Below are 17,992 nucleotides of genomic sequence, written 5' to 3' on the forward strand. Positions count from 1 at the left end.
TTAGCAAAGGTTATGAACATTAGATCGGGGGAGGGGACAGACATTCACCACATGTCTTGTGTACATTCACTTTTCTGAGACAATACTTGAACATGAAATCTATCAGGATGAAAGAAGTTTTTGTAAAACATATAAATAAAAACAGCTCCTCTACCAAACAATCAACAAAATACATTTTCTTATGATATATCACATGGAATTTTCAAACTAATTTTCTATCCTAATTCACTTCTTTATTTTGAACCTTTGGTTTCTTAGCTGTAGCACCGTTCCCTCTTAACTAGAGATGTACCTGAGTTGAGAAGTTTGGATCCAGAATCTAATCTAAATCCAGCGTACCCAAATTCTAGTGTGTTCAGAGTCAGCACATTATGGAAAGAAGGGCTTGAATTCAAAGCTTGGCTCTGAATCTACACCTACACTTCCACAAAATGGAGAAGGTGGCAAGTTGTAACTGGTCTGGTTAAGGCCTATCTCTACACCCTCCCCAGTGTGTCACATAGGGGCCTCCCTTCTCCCCAGGATCTTCTTCCCACTTGAACTCGCCAATGTAGCAAGACTTGAAGGTGTAATTTCGTTATAGCCTATTTGTATGGATTGGCTCATGGGGGATGTTGCCAATAATTCCTTCTCACCTACAGTAACAACTGAAGGTGCCAATAACCAGAAAACAAGAGTTGCACACCCATTCCCCCTCCTAATTTCTGAAGTTGCATTTAGCTAATTCTGCTTTTGTACTTATGAAGTTTTGTGTGTTTATTCTAGATGTATATTACACACACAATATTTTGCAAGGGTCTAAGGCAATGATTTTTCTTCTAGATATCCTAAACGCCTGCATAAGGTTGTGAGAAGACTGGTCCCAAACTGCGATGTCCGATTTCTTCTCTCTGAAAGTGGCAGTGGGAAGGGAGCAGCCATGGTAACTGCAGTTGCATGCAGACTGGTATCTCAGCGCAAACAAATTGATGAGATTCTAGCATCATTTGAACTTTCTGAGGAGAATCTTATAGAAGTGAAAAATAAAATGAGGGAAGAATTGGAATATGGACTGAAGAAAGAAACACATGCAACTGCCACAGTGAAAATGTTACCAACTTATGTTTGTGGAACGCCAGATGGAACAGGTAAGGGTCTTTGCTAGGCACCCAAAAATCTAAGGTTACATAGTAGAGATGGTTGGACATTTTCCTCTGGAACATTTTTCTGTTGGAAATTGCCAATTTGTCAGAGTTTAAATGTCTCGTGAAATGCTCCTGACCCCTTGGCAGTTCAGTCTACCAGGGCTTCCAAGCTCCCGGCTACTTGACAGCCTTGACAAAGTCCCTGGTTCTGTGGCAGGCTGCCTTGCAGGCAGGTTTCCAGGCTCTCCTAGCTCTTTGGCAGCCTGGTAGCCTGTAGAATTCTGGCTCCCAGGCTCCTTGAACCGGGCAAGCTGCTGGGGCTCCCAGAAGCTCAGGAAGCCTTGGAAACATTTTTAAAAGGTTGAAACAAAAAAAAAATTTTTTTTCTAAACAAATTTTTGGAATTCCCATTCTACAGAAATTTTGATATTTTATTTCCCATTCCCTTTCGGAACACCATTTAAACTTGGGAATTTTCTTCAGGATGGGAATTTGAGTTCCCAGTCAGCTCTTACCCAGTATTTATGGTGTGCTGTAATGGCTCCCTTAGCTTGCATGTTCTGAGTAGACAGATGTACTATGTCTAACTGTTGAGAAGCACTGAAAAAAATATTTGTTTTTCTGATGCAGAAAAAGGAAAATTCCTGGCACTTGATCTTGGGGGAACAAATTTCAGAGTTCTGCTTGTGAAAATTAGAAGTGGGAGAAGAAAATCTGTGAGAATGTACAATAAAATCTTTGCCATTCCTTTGGAAATTATGCAAGGAACCGGGGAAGAGGTAACGTCCAAACTGGTTATTATTTTTTCCATGTTATTGTCCATTAAACGTGTGCTGGTTTTTACACACTGCTTCTGTTCTTCCAGCTCTTTGATCACATTGTCCAGTGCATAGCAGATTTTTTGGAGTACATGGGGATTAAAGGTGCACGTCTCCCTTTGGGCTTCACGTTCTCTTTCCCCTGCAGGCAAGCTAGCATTGATAAGGTAAGGACTGCAACACAAAACCGTGTCGAACAGCTACAGTAGGTCTAATTCCTATTAGAAAATTGCTGGATCATTTTGATGGATTTTTTTTAACTAGTCTCTGTTCAGACATTTAACGCAGAAACGCTTCTTTTAAATCCAGCATTTAAAAATGTATATTTTTTACAAGCAAGGATTTACAAGATTTTAAATAAGATTTAGGGCAGATCCTTAGACTTATTAATTGCCTCACATAAAATAGAGATGAAAAAAACACCATAAACACACACAAATATTCTAAGTATATACACTGTCAGATTTTGCCACCCTTACTCATACTGAATATCAGCTTATTCAGCCAGTTGGCTACTTACAGAGCAAGAAGAACAAGCCATGATAACTACTAAATGATCTTGTATGTTTTTAATGGGTCAGAAATCTCTTGCTGTCCTTCGGATCGATAATACCAATGGAGATTAGTCTCCTAATTATAATTTTTCAGCTACAGATTTAGAGTGTTTTCCGAAGTGTGCAACTGAGTGCAAATATCCTTTTTTCTATGTCTACTTTCACACTTTCTTTATTCCTTTTTGTGATGCACCAGTGGGCAGTGTTGAACTTAGTCATTCACAGCAAAGGGTTGAATTTTGATTGATCATCAAGCAGCTTTTCATGATACTTCCTCCCCCTTTGTGCTCTGATCTGACACTTAGACTCTGCAAAAATTTGAAAGGAGATTCAATGCTTGGTTTATTTTAAACCTGTTGTACCAAAAAAAAAAAAAAGAAAAAGAAAAAGAAAAGGCAACAACAACAAAAACCCCAACCACACACATCGGAACTTCAGCCTAAGGATTTGGTTATAATTGAGAACTATTTATCGCTCTGCCTTTCAAATATGAAGCAAATTAGTGAGTGAAGAAAATGAATGCAGCCAAAATGACAGATTATTTATGAGCTATAAATCTGAGTCAGGGCTTGCACACTCTGGGCCGGTTTGTTTTGTCTCTTCCTATGACAAGAATTTTCTATCTTAAATTCATCTTGTTTTTTTAAAAACTTGGTGTAATTAACAGCTATGATTTCAACATCATTCAAAAACTGTCATTGATTCATATTGAGCAGTGTGTATAATACTGGTTGCACAATGGAAAGCTAGCTATATTTAGCATAACTTCAAAACTTCATCAGTGGGATCAGATTATTTATCTTCGAGTTAAAACAAATCACTTGGTAACCTAGAAAAGAATCCGCAGTATTACTCATCAAATGAGCTGAAATTTTGCAAAGGAAATTTCTTAAAACTCATTAAGTTAACTGCTTAATTATTTACAATAAATACAATTCTTCTCATAGTTCACTCACAAATGATGGAACAGGTGATTACCTGCAAGGAAGTAGGTGGGAAGGGAATGCGTCTCAAAGAAGTAGAAAGAATATTTCGGCTTTTGCTGCTACTTGTTTGATTGCTCCAATGGTTCTTGTGTCTGATAAGATGAGGGATAGCAGACAGGGTATTTAGACCAGCATGAAGAGTAGCATATCTGTTAGGTGATGGTGAAACTCCTGGACCCTCATGATGATGATTCTGTTATTGGGGAAACCACAACACACACTGGGGGAATCTTGAGGAACCACTAGTGGTCAAATAATAATGGCATATGAGAGGCTATCTTCTTCCAGTCTAACTGTGTCTCCGTTGTTCTGGTAACAAGCTACACCTTGGTAATGTCTAGTATTTAGGAACATAACTTGACAAATTGAACCACTGTTTGTGGTTCAGAATCTTAATAAACCATGGAGTAAAGCTGTCAACAGCAAACCAAATGGACAGTGGTGGATTTAGAGTTAGTGGGGCCCTGTGCACAGCTCCATTTTTGGGGCCCTCCGCCTCAGGACCCAGCCAAGAAAAAGAACATTCTTCTCCCCCCGCATTTTTCATTTTTTCGTGCCCCTGGAGGGAGGGAGGCAGCGTGGGCAGGGAGCCACCTTAGCCCTGCTGCACTGCTGTGCGCCTCTTGTGGGGAGGAGGGCAGCGCACAGAGCTGTCTCCCCCGGGCCAGGGGCACACAGAGATGTGCCAGCAGCTGGCTACTTCCTGGAGCGGCGTGGGGCCACCAGCCATGGAAGGCAAGCAGTCTGCTTGCCTGAGCCCTGCTGCACTGCTGGCCAGGACTTGGGGGCAGGTTGTCAGATGAGATTTGTCCTGCATATTGGGGGCCCCCTGTCATTGGGGGCCCCAAGCCACTGCACTGTTTGTTTCATGGTAAATCCACCTCTGCAAGTGGAGTCATTTCCACACAGCAGTTGAGTCTCAAGCACAGTGGAAGTTTGGTTTTACATGGGCCAAAAACATATTATACATAAAAAACTACATTAAAAGAACATTACTAAGTTTGCAAAAGTCAAGCAGTCAAATGTTAGGAAATGCCAGAATGTAGATTACCTGTGCAACCTTAATTCAGTCCCCTTGTGCAAATGATACAGTTATTAACTACATGCTTACATACTCTTTTGTCCACAGGACGCTGCCCCATTCAGTGCACAGGATTCACATCCAACTCCATTTGTCATTTTTGTTGCTGTTCTGTTACAGGGAGCGCTTGTGGAATGGACAAAAGGTTTCAAGGCAACAGACTGTGAAGGAGAGGATGTTGTTGATATGCTAAGAGAGGCCATAAAACGCAGAAATGTAAGAAATTCCGTTCCTATCTATTTGGTTTGTTAAAGCAGCTGTATCCCTTTCTAAATATGATTTCCATTGCAGGAGTTTGACCTGGATATTGTAGCAGTGGTAAATGACACTGTTGGAACAATGATGACATGTGGCTATGAGGATCCATATTGTGAAATTGGCCTTATTGCAGGTAAAATACTAATCAAATTACTTGTTTAAAATGAAAGCAAAATATTTAAATGATCAGTGGATTTGTGATAGAAAAAAATCTTACCACTGAGACCTATAAAATAAATGGTTCACTTCATAAGAACTATTAATGTCTGGAGAATCTGTGCCAGCTTGATAGCTCGGTGGTAATGATCTGCACCAGTATGTAGGAGAATGGGAATAACTAATTTTCAGTCACTGGATTGACAGCATGTTATGTTTCACAATATTCAAACAGATAAATTGGATATAAACATTAAATGTTTTCTGCTGGAAAGCTTTAAAATAAGACTACTTTATTTCTTAGAATTCGGAACACAGAAAAAACCCCAAACTAAGGAAAACAAAATAGGCTGATCGCTAAAACAGAGCAGCATAGCTCACCCTACCTCACTCTAGCTTTCTGGAAACTGACTCTGCGAGGTGTAGATTGATCACATACTTTCCTCCGAAGCCTCTAGCCTGCAAGCTGGACCAGGATTTAAAGTGATAGCTTGTAATTTTTATTGTTTCCAATACACCATCCTGGGGCTGTGAATATAGCTGGGGGAAAGGCTGTGACATGTTCTGGATGAAGTTTCATCTCTTCCTCTAGTGCTACAATTTAAGGCTGTGTCTACACTGCCACTTTCAGCGCTAAAACTTTAGTCATTCAGGGGTGTGAAAAAACACACCCCTGAGCGACGAAAGTTTTAGCGCTGAAAAGTGCCAGTATAGACAGTGCTTTATCGCCGGGAGCCGTGCTCCTGGTAATAAAGCTACCACCCCTTGTTTTGGGTGTGGTTTTTTGTTTTTCTTTTTTTAATTGCCAAGAGAGCTCTCCCTCGGCGATTAAAGTGTGACTACACTGCCCACATCTGCCGCCGCTGCGCTATAACATGGGCAGTGTAGACATACCCTTAGTGGCCAGCCTGTAAGCCTTATGTGTGGTGAGGACAGGGGAGAGTGTTTAAAGCAGAATATAATGGGGGAATCCTTGGAGACTGTGACTAATATTGTAGGAAGATGATTAGTGCTTAATTTATAACGAAAGAGGTGCCATGGCTCAAGCAATTAAGTACCAGGGCTCAAGCAATTGATTTGCTTTCATAACTGACGTGGCAAACCCAGAGATGCCAGGGCTCAGCCCTGGAAAGCCCTGGCACATATTAAGCACTGAAAATGATGCTCTCCTGCTCTGCTATTTTAGATTCAGATGTTCTGTTCTTTTTGAGAATCTGTTCACATGCAGAGATGAGCTGTGCATCTGATGTATCCTCTGAACAAAAGGACTCAGGGCTCATTGTAGTTAGGCAGATAAAGATGCCTGGCCAGCGTGTAGCAACACTAAACAAGCAAATATGATATGTAGATGCATGAACATGGGATAAAACAAAGTATGGTTGAGCCAAATAACTTTTACAGTAGCATGAGTTGTTTGGCCTGCAAAATGTGATGCAAATATCAATTGGGTAGTATTCAGTCACCTGACTCTGTGCTTTCCTACCCCATCTCCTTTTCTCCAGTGAGATTCCCATGAGGGCATTGCAGTAATAGGAAATCTCCAGTGCTCTTAATTTCTATGGCATATTTTGTGGAAAACCTACCTGAGTTCTGAATGTTTGTATTTCAATTATGTAGAAGATATGATCAGAAAGGCCACTTGTTGACACTGATTTCTATTAAGATCTTGGGATATCTTTGTAATATGGATCTGGTTCAGGAGAAGTGACATTTAAATATTTCACAGTGTAGACACCATGATTTCCTTCTGTGCATTTCAGCTACTCTTTAACTAGATGTGACTGAAGCCCTGTTGCTTTCTCCCAGGTACAGGTAGCAACGTGTGCTACATGGAAGAGATGAAGAATATTGAAATTGTGGAAGGGACTGAAGGGAAAATGTGCATTAACACAGAATGGGGAGGATTTGGTGACAATGGGTGCATTGATAGTATCAGAACAAAATATGATAAAGAAGTGGATGAGGGTTCATTAAATCCTGGGAAACAGAGGTAAAGCTGATTTTATTGTTTTTAAATGATGACTAGGTTACTGCAGTTTCCCTGAACTGCCTTTTTTTTTTCCTTTTCTTTTTTAAACAAGTAGTTTACAAGGAGATTTTGGTACCGTAATTCATTTGCCAAACTATAGATCATGCAGATTGCCTGTGTTCTTTATATCTAGACAAAATTACTTCTCTGTCCCCACATCAACGTTGCCAAAACAGGTGATTTGCAAAACCAGAACACCTTTTAAGACACATATGCAAAACATAAGCATGTCTGTGTCATCCTTTCACTTTTACTGTTCCACTTGGCTTGACGCTAGGATAAAATACTCAACGTTGAACACTTTCCAGATAAGATTAATTGCAAAAGTTTTGTATTAAAAACAAACTTCAAAATAAAACCTGCAAAAAACGAGTTTGAGTTTGGTTTTACAAGGCCAGAACTGATCTGGATCTAAGTGCCAATTTATATCAGCCACCAAAGTTAAAGGTGGGGGAAGCTGGGCAAAATGTTAGAGTTAATCTAAAACTGAAACTTCAATCAATGCATTATATTTAATATTTTGTGTTTTCTTTCTAATTTCTTTATCTTCTTTAGAACATGAAATATTGTAACTAGTGTTTGCATTTGAAGTAATTGTAACAGATAATGTGTTGATTTTTTTACAGCCAAGCAGCAGTGAGTTTAGGTAGTGGAATACCCGAGTTTTTAATATTTTTAGGGTTGGTTATAGTGTGTTCTACCAATGGTATTAAACAGAATTAATTTGTCATCTTTTATTTATTTGTAATTATTTGTATGTTTTGTAAAATAGGTATGAAAAAATGACCAGTGGAATGTATTTGGGTGAAATAGTGAGGCAAATTTTGATTGACTTAACCAAACATGGACTTCTGTTCAGAGGTCAGATTTCGGAATCGCTCAGGACAAGAGGCATATTTGAAACAAAATTCCTGTCTCATATTGAAAGGTAAAGTAATTCATTAGAGTGAGGTGGTTTCTGTCTTGTTTCATTGCCAATTACTTCTGTGCAAATAGGAGCTATTGAGGTCAGGAAGTGACAAAATACTGGCCCAAATCTTGAAGTTTTTCCCTGGGCACTGCTCCCATTGAAGTAAATGGAATTTGTCCGAGGGCTGGTCTACCCTGGGAACTTACACTGGCATAGCAATATGGCTCATGTGGGTTAAGTATTATATCCATTTTAAAGATAACCTCTCTGTGCCTCAGATAATCTAAGTGACCAGCCAGGCTTACATCGAGACTCATCATTTTGCAAGAGTCCTAGCCCCTGATCCCTTCTATAACCAATAGTCAATATTCCAGGGCAATATTCAATAGCGAAGGGCAAATATAGTGCCTATGTATAAAAAAGGGAAATAAGGACAACCCAGGGAATTATGGACCAGTAAGCTTAACTTCACTACCCGGAAAGATAATGGAGCAAATAAACACCTGGATGATGATAAGGTGATAAGTAACAGTCAGCAGGGATTTGTCAAGAACAAATCATGTCAAACCAACCTAATAGTTTTTTTTGACAGAGTAACAAGTGTTGTGGATGGGGGGGAAGCAGCAGATGTGGTATATCTTGACTTTAGTAAGGCTTTTGATACTGTCTCATATTTTCCTAGTTTGTTTGTTTATCAGAAGGTCATGCAACCAACATGGAGCTACTGTAAGGTGGGTGAACAACTGGTGGGAAAACCATTCCCAGAAAGTAGTTATCAGTGGTTCACAATCAAGCTAGAAAGGTTGAGTGGGGTCCCACAGGGATCAGTTCTGGGTCTGGTTCTATTCAATATCTTCATCAGTGATTTAGATAATGGCATAGAGAGTACACTTACAAAGTTTGTGGATGATGCCGAGCTCGGAGGGGTTGCAAGTGCTTTGGAGGATAGGATTAAAATTCAAAATGATCTGGAGAAATGGTCTGAAGTAAGTAGGATGAAATTCAATGAGGACAAATGCAAAGTACTCCATTTAGGAAGGAACAATCAGTTGCACGCATACAAAATGGGAAATGACTTCACAGGAAGCAGTACTGCAGAAAGGGATCTGGGGGGTCATAGTGGACCACAAGCTAAATATGAATCAACAGTGTAAAACTGTTGCTTCCCCACCCCAAAAAAGCAGCAAACATCATTCTGGGATGTATTAGCAGGAGTGCTGTAAGCAAGACATGAGAAGCAATTCTTCCACTGTCCTCCTAGGCTGCAGTATTGTGTCCAGTTCTGGGTGCCACATTTCAGGAAAGATGTGGACAAATTGTAGAAAGTCCAGAGGACAGCAACAAATATGACTAAAGTTCTAGAAAACGTGACCTACGAGGGAAGATTGAAAAACTGGGTTTGTTTAGTCTGGAAAGGAGGAGACTAAAAGGGGATATAACAGTTTTCAAGTACATATAAGGTTGTTACAAGGAGGAGGAGGTACATTATTCTTAACCTCTGAGGACAGGACAAGACGCAATGGGCTTAAATTGCAGCAAGGGAGGTTTAGGTTGGACAATAGGAAAAATTTCCTGTCAGGGTGGTTAAGCACTGGAATAAATTGCTTAGGGAGGTTATAGAATCTTCATCACTGGAGATTTTTAAGAGCAGGTTAGACAAACACCTGTCAGGGATGGTCTAAATAATACTTAGTCCTGCCATGAGTGCAAGGGACTGAACTAGATGATCTCTCCAGGTCCCTTCCAGTCCTATGATTCTGTGATTCCCTCACAGAAATATGGAGTATTCCCCTTCCTGGAAGCCTGTTAAAAATAGGAGCGTGGTGCGGGGGGGGAGAGTCACATAATTATTCTGTAATTGTTAGGAGTGATTATCCCTGTTCTTACTCAACCATGTCATCTTAAAAATCCTACCACCATGCACAGCCTTTATCTCATTCACAGTGTTTTCTGAGGCACTCAAGTGTTACTACCTTTACAAAAAGCGTATTAATAATGGATTATAAAAAAGAACTGTAGTCTGAATGTACATGTGTATGAATGTGTGTGGGTGCTTGTCCATGATCTTCAGAGTAAAATCACTTTTTGATCCTGAAGGAAAAGATGCTAAAAAAAATAGGGTGGCTGATTTGTGACCCATTGGTGGGAGATTTTCAAAGGCAGGAATGGCAGAGAGGTGCCTAATTCCTACTGATTTTCAATGAGAGGTGCCTAACAGCTATTTGTGCCGTTGAAAAACTACCTCATTCCTCTTAAGTGGTTTTCATAGCAATTACAGAAGAGCTCAAGATGCAAGATTTGGATTTGAATTCCAATCAGATCCTCCCTCCCAGTTGAGGGTGTTTGGGCTTTTCTCCAGAGCTAATCTCTAACAATTCGGTTTCATTTGTAAGATTAAAAATCCAAAAGTACACACAGTATCTTCTAACCAAAAGATGCTGTTGTGTTTGTATGAACACAGTGACCGGCTAGCCCTTCTTCAGGTTAGAAGAATTCTGCAGCAGCTTGGATTGGACAGCACTTGTGATGACAGCATTATCGTAAAGGAGGTGTGTGGTGCTGTTTCAAAGAGAGCAGCCCAGCTATGTGGAGCAGGACTGGCTGCTATAGTAGAGAAGAAGAGAGAGAACAGAAATCTAGAGCACTTGAAAATCACTGTTGGAGTGGATGGAACTTTATACAAACTACACCCGCAGTGAGTACTTTGTTCCTACTTTGCTTTAATGTTGACTTAAGAGTCCCTTAAGAAAACAAACGAAACTGTATTCAACAGTCTCAAGAAATGAATGTGTATTCCTGCAGTTGACTTATTAATTCAGACTAAGGGTTGAAAATTGCCAAGAGAGAGGCTCAAAGCAGTGCCACTTGTACTGTATTAGTTCAAAGCAGCCTGATTTGAAGAAAGGGAAACTTGCTGCTGAGGTTGTAATGACTGATCTTGAGTTTAACAGAAGAGCTAGTTTCCAGTCTTTTAGCTTCCACAGCAAGCAAGAAATGAAGGTTTCTCTTTTTAGTTAAATACATTTAGAAACTACCTAAACTCTTTTATACAGTATAAATGCCTAGATACAATGGGCGCTGACCTGGTTGGCCCCGAGGAGAGAATACAATATTAATGTTAAATAATAATACAATATAAAGGCATATTCATCAGCTGATTAATTTATAGTAAGTCAAATCTATTCTTGTGCCAAGCCAACAGCTGCATCTGTCAAAGACTGTATACCTCTCTGGTTCATTTAGCACATATATTATCCTTAACATTTCCTTTTTTTATGGCCTTTTGGATGCTTAAAATGTATTAAAATTCCAGTTATGAGGAGAACCTCTCCCCGAAATCTCAGTCAAAAGGAAATCTTCATGCTGGAAACCTGTAATGGATGAAGTTTCTAAAAGTTCTAAATTAATTTTTGGCATTTTGGATCTTTATGATTTTTGGTGATGGCGTAGGCCGAATTTTTTCCAAAAAGGTGGCCTTGCTGAAATGGAAGATTACGCTAGTTGCTGAGGTTACATCCATGTTCCGTGAATGAGGTCTAACCATGGTAGAGGAAGGTGTAGAATTTGCTGCCAAACTAGCCGCATCAGAAGACCGACCTTGCAGAAGGGAGACTGCCTATCATCTTCAATAGTTTCTAAAATATGAGGCTTCTCTGCTAACTTCAGTTCATGATGGTAGGAAAGATAAGAAAACTGAAAATGAAAACTGTGACCAAGATGGGGAAGTGCTACTTTTTTTGTTTGCTGTTAAAATGTTTCCAGATTACATTAACTTTTTCACACTATTTATAGAGAGGAATTTATAGTTGCCATCTCCCAACTGACCAACTTAGGCTATGGAAATGTTTCCATAGATTTAACTACTTTCTTTTGGCATCTCTTCTTCCCTTCTTTTCTCTTCTGAGTCACCTGCAGTACAAATTCCTGCATTAGCTCCTGATGGGACTTCATCATCAGAACCCTTTGGCACCTAAAAAGCCCCACTTCTTTAAAACAAACAAACAAACAAAAAAACCCCAACCCCTTTTCTGTGAACTGGTCTAATGAGCATCTAAACCTCCATGTTCACCATTGCACCACTTGGAATAGGCAAAGTGAAATTCCCATAAAGTACAATGAATGAAATGGCAAAGAGCTGGCTAGTAGCTCCACAGAAAGCGTCAATGCTTCTTTATATGAAAGGAATCTGGAACCCAGTGTTGCCTGTTGCTGCATGCTAGAGCAAGAACCTCATTAAGTGACATATGGTCCCCTCTGAGGAAATGGGTCCTCTTCTCTCACCATCTCACAGGATGGAAGAACTTGTTTCTGTTTCCTGCTGTAGGTGGCAGAACATACTGAAGGGACGGGGGAGAACCAGTGGAAGATGTTGACTGGTGTGCTGTCTTGTTTGTTTGGTCCCTTGCTTCCTATAGGTGAAACAAACTGTTTTAGTTTGGGTTAGTGAAGAAAGGATGCGAACAACATGGATACACTCAGGATCCCTTATACCAGGGGATACATTATGGTGGTTGTGTATGATAATCATTAGCATAAAATCAGCAAACTAAAAAATTTCATAATACACAAAATTAAATAAGTGGTGATTTAAATAATTTATAAACAAGTAAAAATGATCACTCCATTTACACATTGTAAAATATTTTTGTTTTACTTTTAGTTTTTCTAGGATTTTACGGGAAACAGTGAAAGAAATGGCACCTCAGTGTGATGTGACTTTCATGCTGTCTGAAGATGGAAGTGGAAAGGGAGCTGCCCTAATTACTGCTGTGGCAAAAAGATTGCATAATGTTGGAGAAAATTAAAAACACAGACACAAATTTAAATACAGCTGTACAAGTGCATTAGAGATTTGCTCAATGACTACACAAAATAACTTGGGTGGAGACCAACAAGAAATACCCACTATCAGCTAGCAGCTAGACTAGAACCACTGCCAATGCAGAACAAGTCGAATCTTTGACCCACCATAACTTGGGTGCGGGTTGGGGCGTCCTGCTGCTAGTTAGCACTATGTTCTGGGATACTACAATAGACTCATTGCTGCAACGTGACCGAATGCCATACATAGTGTGAAAGAGCAGGTCACATAAATGTAATTTTTTTTTCAAAAATTAGCTTTTGAAGTGCTTAATTGATCTCCTGCCCCACTAATGTTATCTTGTGAGTTTGTCACACAGTTTTTCATGGTTTGAGGGGTTTTTAGCCTTAGTTTGGTCTGCCTCAGTGGGTATCGAGATCCTGGTACTATACATCTCTAGTAGGTATACTTGTTCATTTTTGTTGTTTTTTAAAATAGATATACAAATTGGAATAAATTAACTTTGTCCAGTAAAACATTATGTTCAATGAAACATATATTACTACTAGGGCTGTCAAGTGATTAAAAAAATTAATCCTCGACTAATTGCATGATTGAAAAAATTAATTGCAAGATTAAAAAATAATCGCACTGTTAAACAATAATAGAATACCATTCATTTAAATATTTTGAATTGTTTTCTACATTTTAAAATATATTGATTTCAGTTACAATGCAGAATACAAAGTGTACAGTGCTCACTTTATATTTATTTTTGATTACAAAAGTGCCATGCGAACACCAGGTCTCACTTTCAGGTGACATTGTAAATAAGAAGCGGGCAACATTATCTCCCATAAATGTAAACAAACTTGTTTTTCTTAGCGATTGGCAGAACAAGAAGTAGGACTGAGGGGACTTGTAGGCTCTAAAGTTTTACATTATTTTGTTTTTGAATGCAGTTATGTAATAAAAAAAAAAAAAATCTCCATTCGTAAGTTGCACTTTCACGATAAAGAGATCGCACTACAGTATTTGTATGAGGTGAATTAAAAAATACTGTTTCTTTTATTATTTTTTACAGTGCAAATATTTGTAATATAATATAAAGTGAGTGCTGTAAACTTTGTATTTGAAATCAATATATTTGAAAATGTAGGAAAAACATCAAATATTTAATACATTTCAATTTGGCCTTTTTCTTATATAGAATTGGTATTCTATTGTTTAACCGTGTGATTAAAATTGCGATTAATCACTATTAATTTTTTAATCACAATTGTTTGAGTTAATTGCGTGAGTTAACTGCAAGTAACTGATAGCCCTAATTACTACATTTTTTACTTTCTTTGTTCCAGACCAGTTGTAATACAGTGCACCCCCACATCCAGTGGACATGGTTAGAAAGTGGCTGTACTGTACAAAAATCAGCTGCAGCCCATAGGAGAGTGTACTCGCAGCCGTTTCTTGGTCTCAGGCTTTTTCATGGCCTGGAACCCTCATTTGTAGCCTCCAACCGGGTATCCGATCTAATCACAAAATGCTGTCTTGCTGGATTGGCTGATTCTGCCTGCTGGGCTTCTCTTCGGAACAGGGCTGACTGCTCCCTGTAACGTGGCCAGATAGCAAGTGTGAAAAATTGGGACGGGGTGGGGAGTAATAGCCACTTATATAAGACAAAGGCCCAAATATCGGGACTGTCAGTATAAAATCGGGACATCTGGTCACCCTAGTACCCTGCCCCACAGCCTTTAAAGGGACAGACCACCCTGTTACACCTCTTTTAATCTCCGTGTCCCAGGAATTTTTCTAGAACGAGGCTGCATTAATGTATCAGGTTCTTTTATTCTTTGTTTTCTTTCTGGTCTTTCCTCCCCATTCAAATTTTAAAAATCAGATTGTTTCCATTTTGTGGAAATGTTTCTCTTTTCATCTTTCTTAGTCCCCTGGCTGCTGATCTGCATGTCTCCAGCCACTCTAAATTAACTCTTGTGGGAACAGCATGTTTTGTTGCTCATTCCAAAAGTGACTCTTCAGTGCCAGGGGTTGAGCAGCAGAGACACAGGCTTATGTGAACTTTTTAAACCTATCAGTAGTACTTGAACTCAGCAGCCAGGCAGTTAATAAAGATGGTTTATTAATGGACAAAGGCCAACAAGCAGGGGATGAAACAGGAATGCCCGTTTCTTTTGGCTGTTTTATATTTGTCAGTAGGACATGGACAGTAAAATATGCTGAGATTTATAGACATCTTAAAAAGAGTCAATACCTTTGGGTGTGACTTAAAAAAAATCACTCTTATTTCATGGATTGCCAAATGAAATGAAATAATATGTAGCACACAATCAAAATGGCAAAACAGGAAACCTCTGGTTTCCAATCTCAGCTGCTTCCATACCCTCTTAACCCTCTGTTCATATATATTCCTGTGTACTTGTGCTGAGAGCACAGCCAGACACAACACTTGTGCTGACAGCAGGATGCCTGAGGCAGACATACTCTAGGAGCTTGGATGTGTCCATAACTATTGTGCACTGTTAACTAGTTGGCTTCATGTTAACAATAATATAGAAGCTGAAATAAGACTGAAAATTTACGCCTAGCAACAATGAATCAAATTTCTTAAGATACATTCACTTTATATTTTTTAAAAGCTGGTCAATAGCATCTTTCACTGTGACATATTTAAATTACCAAATGCATGAAAAAAATAAAACAAATTAATGAAACTGAAAATGATTTTCACTTGCTAAAGGGCTAATATATCATTTTTGTTTCTGGGCTCGCTGAAGAGGGTAAATGCATATTTAATATTATAGAACAGACTACTCATGCAATCATATTACAAACAGCATCACATAAATGTAAAATTATTAAACTACTTGTAAGACATCATGAAAACATTCATTTTTATTATACCTTTCTTCAGATTTAACAATACCACTTGATCAGATTTTCCCATGAAATACTGTCTCTTCACAGAAAATTACTTCTAGTAAGTAAAACAAGCAGGCACTATTTGGAGCCAACTTTTCCAAAGCAATGAGCAGTGTAGATCATGTGGTGATGAACATCTTAGAAAAACATTAGAGAGGGTGACTGGGTTTCTTCTTTCAGAGCTATAGGTACTAAATCAAACATACCGTACAGTACTCCCTACTGAACAAAGGTGGGCATTTGGAGACTAGTGACCTGCATCAAATCTTTTTTATATACATTCAAATGTTGCTACAGGAATAATTACATGATCTTTGCATAGCCAATTTTAACTTCAATAGCAATCCCACAACATCAGCTGACTCAAAAGTAGCCTGGCTATATATGATAGAGGATGAATATTTGAGTTGTATTAGTTTTGTAGAGGAATACTCGCAATTGTCAGGCTGTAATGTTAGCATGAATATTTAAAAACAAGTTGGTAATAACTGGGGCAAATAAAAATGGTCAATGCTGCCACATCCTGAGTCCCCACCCAACCCAGGGCCAGAGGAATTAAAATGACTGCGCCCTTTAGGGAAAGAATTGCAGTGTTCACCTGACAATGCTGGGACCTGATAACTCTTTCAGCGGGTCCTGATAATCTCCCCTGCAAACGGGCTTAAACTCGTATTTACGTCCCAGAGTGAAGAATGCTCTTGTGAGAAGTGCAGTGTGTTCTGGGCTATCGGTACAGGGGAAACCCCAAAGTGCAGAGGAATCTGAATGGAGCTGTGGGACTCAGTGGAAAAGCTACTGGCTCCCACTGGAGGGAGATGGCTCTTGACCGGCTCCCACTGTCACTTTGAAGAGGGGGGATTCATTATAGTCTGCTCAGAGAGGGGAGAGAGCATGGTCTAGTGGTATACGATACATTCCTAGGCTTAAAGAATCACTTTTATAGAGCCCCTCTCTTATTTATACAACTGTTGATTTGATTTCTATTAAAATACATAGGATTTTTCTGTAAAATGATATGTAATATTCATTAGTGTTTTTTTAAATAAACAGTCTCTTTAATCCATTAAGGATGACGATAGAGAGTTGTGTACTGGCGGCATGTTACTTTGTTGGGAAGTAGGAGCCTAAGGGTTGATCTACACACAGTTTGAGTCCCAATTTAACAAAATCAGTATAGTGAAACTGGTGCAAAACCTTTGTATGGACACTCTTTTTTTAGATTAGAAAAGTCCTATTTCACTCTTTTTTGTATATAAATGAGCCCTTAGAAAACTGGAGCTGAGTTGCGTACACCTCAGCTGCAGTGTGGTTTTCCTGTGATATGCTAGGCCAACAATATAAAATTTTTGTGGCTTCATTTTACAGTTAGTGTAGGTGTTGTGGAATCCAATCATGTGATCACAAAATGCTGTTCACACAGTAAATGGAAATCATTGTCTAAAGATTTCTCAAAATGCCAAGGACATTGTTCTAGTCCACATCTAGTCTAACCTTCATTTAAGCAGCAGGAACACCGGGAATCCAAACACTGCCCACACAGATATGATAAAACATCAGCAGAACAATGATATGTCATAGCAACAGGGGAGGCTTCTGATTTCTGAAAGTGGGTAGGGAAATAATGAACAAGGTTCTGACATGCAGTTTCTCACACTCTCTCTGTCTCTCTAAAAAGATGAGGATTGGCAGCTATTGGGCTATGGAAAGGTGAGGCATGGTACCCCGTGGTGATTTCCTAAAGAGCCTGTTAGCTACAGCTTTTAGGATCTATAAACTTCATTACTTTCAGCTTATTCTAAAATAAGATTCTTCTATAACCAACTAACAATATGGTACATTGTTTCTGATAATGCCAACATAAAACGTGAAAGGAATGTTGCAAACTTGCAGTCTCACGTGTACATATTTTAAGAAGCTGAACTAAAATCCTTTAGTCACTTTGGATGGGCTATTACCAGCAAGAGAGTGAGTTTGTTTGTGGGAGGGCGGAGGGTGAGAAAACCTGGATTTGTGCTGGAAATGGCCCAACTTGATGATCACTTTAGATAAGCTATTACCAGCAGGAGAGTGGGGTGGGAGGAGGTATTGTTTCATGGTGTCTGTGTATATAATGTCTTCTGCAATTTCCACAGTATGCATCCGATGAAGTGAGCTGTAGCTCACGAAAGCTGATGCTCAAATAAATTGGTTAGTCTCTAAGGTGCCACAAGTCCTCCTTTTCTTTTTGCGAATACAGACTAACACGGCTGTTACTCTGAAATAAAATCCTTTACACATCACACACAGCAATACCCTCTTTTGCTTTAGCAGAGATTTAAAATAAGAAAACTTCAGATGA

The 17,992-nt window shown here is 39.2% G+C and overlaps 1 protein-coding gene across 2 annotated transcripts in view; it reads left to right on the forward strand.

Moving 5' to 3' along the window:
• The window catches only part of HKDC1 (hexokinase domain containing 1), a 39,342-nt gene extending 22,625 nt beyond the window's left edge, over positions 1-16,717 (forward strand). For both annotated transcript variants that reach the window (XM_007054653.3, XM_043551781.1), the window contains exons 10-18: positions 823-1,127; positions 1,755-1,903; positions 1,990-2,109; positions 4,684-4,779; positions 4,855-4,954; positions 6,784-6,967; positions 7,779-7,934; positions 10,378-10,611; positions 12,577-16,717. In XM_007054653.3, coding sequence (XP_007054715.1) covers positions 823-1,127; positions 1,755-1,903; positions 1,990-2,109; positions 4,684-4,779; positions 4,855-4,954; positions 6,784-6,967; positions 7,779-7,934; positions 10,378-10,611; positions 12,577-12,721 — 1,489 coding nt within the window. In that variant the 3' untranslated portion in view covers positions 12,722-16,717. The remainder of the gene's footprint in view (positions 1-822; positions 1,128-1,754; positions 1,904-1,989; positions 2,110-4,683; positions 4,780-4,854; positions 4,955-6,783; positions 6,968-7,778; positions 7,935-10,377; positions 10,612-12,576) is intronic.
• Positions 16,718-17,992: the final 1,275 nt, after the last annotated feature.

This window comes from Chelonia mydas, chromosome 7 (genome assembly GCF_015237465.2).
Source record: "Chelonia mydas isolate rCheMyd1 chromosome 7, rCheMyd1.pri.v2, whole genome shotgun sequence".
In the NCBI taxonomy this organism is placed as follows: Eukaryota; Metazoa; Chordata; order Testudines; family Cheloniidae; genus Chelonia; species Chelonia mydas.